Source organism: Metopolophium dirhodum, chromosome 2, assembly GCF_019925205.1.
Source record: "Metopolophium dirhodum isolate CAU chromosome 2, ASM1992520v1, whole genome shotgun sequence".
Classification (NCBI taxonomy): Eukaryota; Metazoa; Arthropoda; class Insecta; order Hemiptera; family Aphididae; genus Metopolophium; species Metopolophium dirhodum.
The window spans coordinates 19651262-19658614 of record NC_083561.1 but is presented as its reverse complement, the minus strand read 5'-3'; the positions used below and the strand labels follow the sequence as shown (position 1 = coordinate 19658614).

At 27.2% G+C, this 7353-nt stretch overlaps 1 protein-coding gene across 1 annotated transcript; it reads left to right on the top strand.

Moving 5' to 3' along the window:
- The first annotated feature begins 3929 nt into the window (after window positions 1-3929).
- LOC132938981 (uncharacterized) lies at window positions 3930-6569 on the top strand. The gene is made up of 5 exons (XM_061005965.1): window positions 3930-4352; window positions 4415-4582; window positions 4652-4862; window positions 4936-5410; window positions 5478-6569. Exons 1-3 carry the CDS (start codon window positions 4212-4214, stop codon window positions 4754-4756), a joined length of 414 nt encoding a protein of 137 aa, XP_060861948.1. The 5' UTR covers window positions 3930-4211; the 3' UTR covers window positions 4757-4862; window positions 4936-5410; window positions 5478-6569.
- The last annotated feature ends 784 nt before the right edge of the window (window positions 6570-7353 follow it).

The window sequence follows — 7353 nt, the reverse complement described above, 5'->3', positions numbered from 1 at the left end:
AATCGAAGTGATTATTTGTTCATACTTGGAAGAACTGTTCTCACACAAAATAATTATTTCATTGATGAATTGGCTATCAAACTAAGCATTTTTATATTACCTATATGGCCATAACAGACACTGCTTAGTGATTACCAAGACCAAGTACCTACCTATTAAAATGACACCCACCCCAGACTTTTATGACTTTTATTGGCATAGATCGTGATACCGATTTTCTCATCCAAAACCACCCTTAAACCAACCTGGGACTGAGATATAACAGAGGGGACTGCTATAATTTAACACAAAAATTTAATGGAAAACACCACAATATTTAGTAGTATTTTGAACTCAATCGAATAGAGTGGAAACGTTAAAAATTCTGTGCATTTTTGCTATGTTTATTTTTGCATAATTATTATTTACTCAGGTGATAAAAAATAAATAATAATGTATCTATGCAGGTGGACTTATTTCGTATGGCGAACTATTGTTCCATGTATGAGTTTTTACATAGGAGTAACATTTTATTTCATTTATTGTTGAACGTTCACATTATTTTTATACAAATCGTATTGCGTATTGCATATTGCACCATCATAATAGCTTGTCGAATATTACCTCCAATTTAAGTTATAGTTGTCACATACTTTACAAAATAAGTTATAACTACATCTCATTTCCAGTTGAAATTACAGTTTCATAAACACAAACAAATCTTTTATGAACCCACCATTTGTAGGTTTTCCTAGGGGAAGGTAGTGCTTTTAGGTGAAATGAGTATAATATATTAAACACGATATAATACGATGATATTATGCACTGTACAATGAATTTGCGAGATTGATGACCTGCTTAGAGATTTATTGTATTCGCGGTCACCATTTAGACCTCTTACGGACATTGATAACGACCCGAATACAACCTAACCTATGAACTATTAATTGCAATGATTTTACACCTTAGAGATTTGTTAGGAGTAACATTTTATTTAATTTATTGTTCAACGTTCATATTATTTTTATTAATTCTTATATGATATCAAAATGATTTTTTTTAAGCAACATTTAATAGCTTTTAAATGTATAGTAATTGCGATTTGTGTTATGTCTGCAGTTGCTACTTTCACAGATGATGACAAAAAAGCGATGAGCGGTAAGGTTCAATTTATTGATTTACAATGATTATATTTGTGTTATACCTTTTATACTATCGATATTTTAATATTAATCAGCACTGATTTGTATAATACTTCAGAATTAATTAAAATTTAAAATCAATTATTGTTATTTTATGATAATCTAGATACAAACAGAACTCATAATAATATTATATTATAGCTAATAATACTGTGTGGTGTAGGTATTACACCTGTTGGTGTTTTAAGAAGTGTATTAAATATAAATGATTTTGGAGGAAATATTAAATTAAAACATTACATTTGTATAAACTTATTCTAGTATATAAGCTTACTACTTAGTAATATGTTATTACTTATTACAAATGTCATAATTCATAACATCTATTTACACAACGGCAGTCCTATTTTTTATTAGTTGTTTAAAAATTGAATAAAGCCATATACATCAAATTCAGATGGTTAAATATTTTTAATATTTTTTTTCATAATTTGTAGTTAAAATACATAGTTAACTAATTTTTTTTTTTTAGATTGCTGTAAAGGTAATAACTAATATTTTTTAATTAACTATTTGTAAACAAATAATAACTTAGAAAAGTTACGATATAAAGAATTCTATACTTGTATCTAAATATATTTCACAAATTTAAAACATCTACACTTAGTAAATCATAATTTATTATTAATACTAGAAACAAAAATATTACAGAAAATATTTGGTTCGATAAAAAATGTATAATATAGGAGAGCAGATAACAGAGAAAAAATAGAGGGTTAGAAACAATATACAACTAAAAGAGCATTGTATATAGACTATCATAAAGGTAGGACATGTAATGAGTAGACGAAACGCATAACTGAGGGCTGTGATGGAACAGAATCTGTAAAGAAAAGGGCACCTGGTAAAACCAAAAATGAATTGGGAAGAAATAAAGGGGGGCATGGAACTAGTTGGAGGTGAATAAAATTGTAAGACTCTAGCATTAGATTTAGATGCTAAGACAAATGATTGTGAGACAAGGTGGTCTTAGTGGCTGGATAAACCAGAAAAATAATAAATATTTAAAAGAAATTAAAAAGTTTATGTGTATGTGTATTCTCAAATCATGGTAAATATTAATGACCAAATGACAATTTTACGAAAACAATAAATTACGAATCTATTTTTAATTGACGTTGATTTCCATTTGAATGTCGACTTGTCATATTTATAAATTATTATAGCTATTAGGAAAGTATGTTAAAAAGTGCGTATTTAATGTTTAGTCAAATTCACTGGCCCATGATAGGATCATTTGAGATTAGTAAAACATTAAACTAATTCGTGTTTTATGGTATATACTAAAGCTTAGTCTTATATAATTTTGTTTAAATAATTTTAAAATTTATTAGGTGTTCTTAAGAGTGCTGGATTTGACAGTAAGTCAATTGTAATTAAAAAATAATTTATTTTAATATATCCTTTATTGAAGTATATTACGGACAAAGTATAGACATAATTATAGTTTATAAGCATTGACTTTTATTATCTTAAAGGTGAATTTAAAATATTTTCATTTTACATATTTAGATATCTGGAAGAAAAACCAATTTCGTTTTCTATAGATTAAATCGATAATGGCACCAAACGTTCGTTAGCTGTAGTAGTTCACAAGTATGTTTTTATGAGTCTTAATTTCAGGGCTTGAAACCGTTATTATTAATTTAATCGGCTACCTCGTCAGCAGTAATCGAAAATTTTTTGGATACCAGTTACCGGTTTTATACCGGTCCTGTTGTTGGCGGTAACCAATTACCGGTACTATATTTAAGATTACAGGTTACCGTTAAGTGATAACCACTTCCAAAAAATGTCGGTTACCGGTAACCGATTGAATACCGGTTTTCTAAAAAAAAAATTCTACTACACCTTTGTACCCGTCACAGATATATATAATAAACTAGATTGCTAACTGTCCTATACAGCCTATGTTTCTTTTAATAGAAGCCAACAATCCACCATTTTAATCGAGGCCGGAACACCATATCAGTTATTATTTATATTGATAACAAATGTTTTTTTTTCAATATTAGAAAAAATAATTCTTTAGTTCACAAGTTATAATTCTTATTTATTATACTTTTAGATATTTTTAGTTTTACATGTAAATAAAAAAAATCGATCATCTGGACAGGACAACAGTGAACAGGTGGTCATAATTCGTTATTTAATACTGTGATAGTAATTGATAATACTTCTGGCCTCAGATAAAATGGCGGAACTTCGCTTCACACATTATCAATAGTTAGCAATCTAGTTTATTATATATATCTGTGGTACCCGTATGCTTAATACAATATTCGTGTTGTTATAGGAATCAAGCTATTTTTAGATTTCCCAGTATAATATACGATGAGGGAGACCGGGACTATCGAATATCGAGTACCGTCATGACCAACCAACGCTATTTTATGTTGTAGGTAGGTAGAAAATAGAAATGTAGAATACCAATTATTTGAGTTATTATTACAAGAATTTAGACTGGGGGAAAAAAAAGAAGATATAATAGTATGATTTAAGAATAGTTTTAAGAAGTTATTATTTATTAAACCACTAGCCCTTTCCAGCCAAGTGATAACTTTAGGAATCACGTATTTAAACGATTTTTTATAATTTCCCATAGAACTTATTATTATTATTTATTATACACTATGTTAAATCATAGGACTTTTTCCCCTCATTTTAATGGTAACACTGTTTTTGGTTATTATTGACCGTTAATCACATTTATTATCAATTATATTTTATGTTCAAATCACGAGTACAATTCTATTATTGACTTAAAAAAAAATATTTTCGATTAGAAAATAAGTTTTTCTAACTGAATAACTTGAAAATTTCAGTGAAAGTATTTCGGTTAGTTTACAGTGGTTTCGTAAGTTACATGATTCCATGAGTAATTATTGGGATGTAAATATTATTTGAAAAATTATTGTTGTATAACATGCATTTCCAGTGATTACTTTAGGAACCATGTAAGATTTATTTAGTAATAAATTGTTACAAAATTATTTTTTTTTTAGTTTCTAGCTTATATATATTTTAATAATGAACCTAGGGTTAAATGATGATGATATTTCCGAACTTTTAAATGGAGACGTGTCAGATATAGAAGAATTTGATGAAGGTGAAGATATTAATTATGAAAATTTAGATGAAATATTGACAACAATTACTAATGAACCTGAAGTAACTTTATTTAAATAACAATAAATTGTATATAAAATGTACTTAAAGATTATTATTGACAGGTTAACAATAATGCAGATCTTGGTACCAATGAAAACTTAGATGAAGTTATATCAAATGATTTAGAAATATTAGAAAATTTATTAAATATAAATGAAATTGGAAGTTTTGAATTCTCTGAAACAGAACATTTAAACGATCAAACAATTAAAATTCCCAAGTGGGAAAAGGTAAAAGAAAATGATTTTGTATAGGTACTTATTTTATTTAAAATTTAACATTTATAATATTTCATTAAGGTACCTTGGAATAATATAGAAACTACATGGAAAGGTGATTTACCAAAACCTCCTGATAGTATATTGACTCCGTTTGAATATTTCAAATTATTTGTGTTAATATGATTCGCAACATATCATCTGAGCAAACAAATTTATACTCAGTTGAAAAATGTGGAAAAAGTGTAGCTACTTCACCAGAAGAAATTTAACAATTCTTAGGATTCCAAATGTAATAACTAATAATTATTTACTTATTTTTAAAATTTTACTTTTGATCTATTATTATTTTTGTTTGTATATAGGTACATGAGTATTATTAAAATGCCTTTGTACGGAATGTTTTGGGCTGAACAGACTCGTTTTTCGACAGTGTCTGATGCTATGTCAAGAAATCGTTTTGATAGTTTGAGATCAAATATCCATTTTAATTACAACAATAAAATGCTTTCAAGAGAGCATCCAGACCATGATAAACTATTTAAAGTACGCCCTTTTATAAATGCAATACGTGGAAACATGAGAAAAATTAAAGTTGAAGAATACACAGCTATTGATGAAATTATAATCCCATTCAAAGGGCGTTCAACGATGAAGCAATATAATAAAAACAAACCCCATAAATGGGGTATAAAAATGTTCGCTCTTCCTTCGTCGAATGGATTAGTCCATGACTTTGAAATTTAAGTTGGAAAAGGTACTCTACCACCATCAGAACATGGACTTGGAATTAGTGGAGATGTAGTGATGCGTTTAGTTGATAGTATTCCTAATTACAAAGTATAATTTTTATTTTATTTTTATGCTGTTTTGAAAGTTTTATAATTTATAACTTTTTATTTCTTAGGTTTCCATGGATAATTGGTTCAATTCCCATAGTTTACAATGTAAATTACAATTATCTGGAATTTTGGGTATAGGATCAGTGCGATCCAATAGAATTGCTGGATGTGTACTAGAAAATGACAAAACTCTAAAGTCAGAAGGAAGAGGAACACATGACAGTCAAGTTGATACTGTTAATAATATAGTGGTCACCAAATGGTATGACAACAAAGTTGTCCATGTAATTTCGAACTACCAAGGACCACTTCCAATAAATAAAGTAAAAAGGTGATCTGTTGCTGATAAAAAACAGGCCAACATCTATTGCAGAATATAACTCATTTATGGGAGGTGTGGATCTACACGATATGTTAGTTGAAATTTTCAGAGTAAATATAAGTAAGACGATTTTACCAACGTATTATTTATCATTTAATTGATATGTGTGTTGTCAATGCGTGGCTCTTTTATCGGAGGCACTGTAAGCAACTTAAGATAAAAAATAGTACAAGTTTATTGAAATTCAAATCAGAAATAGCACATGCTTTATTTCAAGCTGGTAAAAATAAATTGTATAAAAGAGGAAGACCATCATTGTCAACTACACCACCAACTAAAAAAAAAAGATTATTTGCCCCAAGGCCAGTAGATGATGTTAGGTTTGATGAAGTAGCTCATTGGCCTCTTCCAGTTACAAAAAAGCAACGATGCAAACATTGCATAAAAAGTTTACTACAAACACATGCAGTAAGTGTAATTTACACTTATGTTCAAAAGTTTACAAAATGTGTGTTATTGCTTTTCATAAAAAATAGTAACTTTTTGTGATAATTATTATACTTTTTACTACCTATCAAAACTGATAAAGAGATAACTATTAAAATATTCAATAATGTACCTTATGTATAAATAAGTTCTTTAAATTCTAATAAAGTGTTCCTTTGCATTTTGTTTGGTTGTTTTAAGTCCTTTTTTTTAATTCTTATTATATTATTAAATATTTGTTTTGTTTAATAACATCATAATATTATATTTGTTATGTTTTACTTTAAAATTTGTTTTATTACATGATATTATGTTATGTTTTATTATAAAATTTATTTTAAATTGTTAAATTATATACCTACCTATTTTTTTTTTAATATTATTATACATTTGTTTTGTTTAATTACATAATTTTTTATGATTTATTTTAAAATTTGTTTTAAATTGTTCAATTATATACCTATTTTTTTTTAGATTCTGAGTGAAACGATGAATGTATTGATTTTACAATGATGTGTGTTTTTTTTTTTTTTTTTTTTTATTTTTTTTTTTATTTTTTTTTTTATTTTTTTATTTTTGTGTCTGTGTACACGATAAGTAGTCGAAATAATGCTTCGATTTTCGACTTCAGTATCTTGTTCGATGGGAAAGTGAATATCGTTGGTGCATTGGGGAGGTCAAAATTTCAAAAGCGATGTGAAAAACAAAAGAAAAATTAAGGAAAAACGGGAATTTTTACGCAAAATCGATTTTTAACAAAATCGATTTTGGTTATTAGTGTAACTCTAAAACAAATGACCGTAGATGCATGAAATTTTCACTGGTTGTTTATATTTGCATTTTCTATACACCATAAAATTTACAAAATATTTTGACTCTTTTTGAGCTGTTTACGGCCATTGTCAGTTTTCAATTTTCTTAGTTTTTTTTTCTATAAATATCAATAAAATTTTATCTGTTGAGTAAAAAAGCTTGAAAATTTAATAGAAGGCTCCTAGGTTATTGTTTCAAAGGCAGATGAAAAAAATTAAAAATCCTTAGTCACAGTTTTTAATTATAAGCATTTCAAGTTCAAATTTTGACAAAATACGGAAAAATCACGAAAAATAGCAAATTATTTTGATGAGAATTCA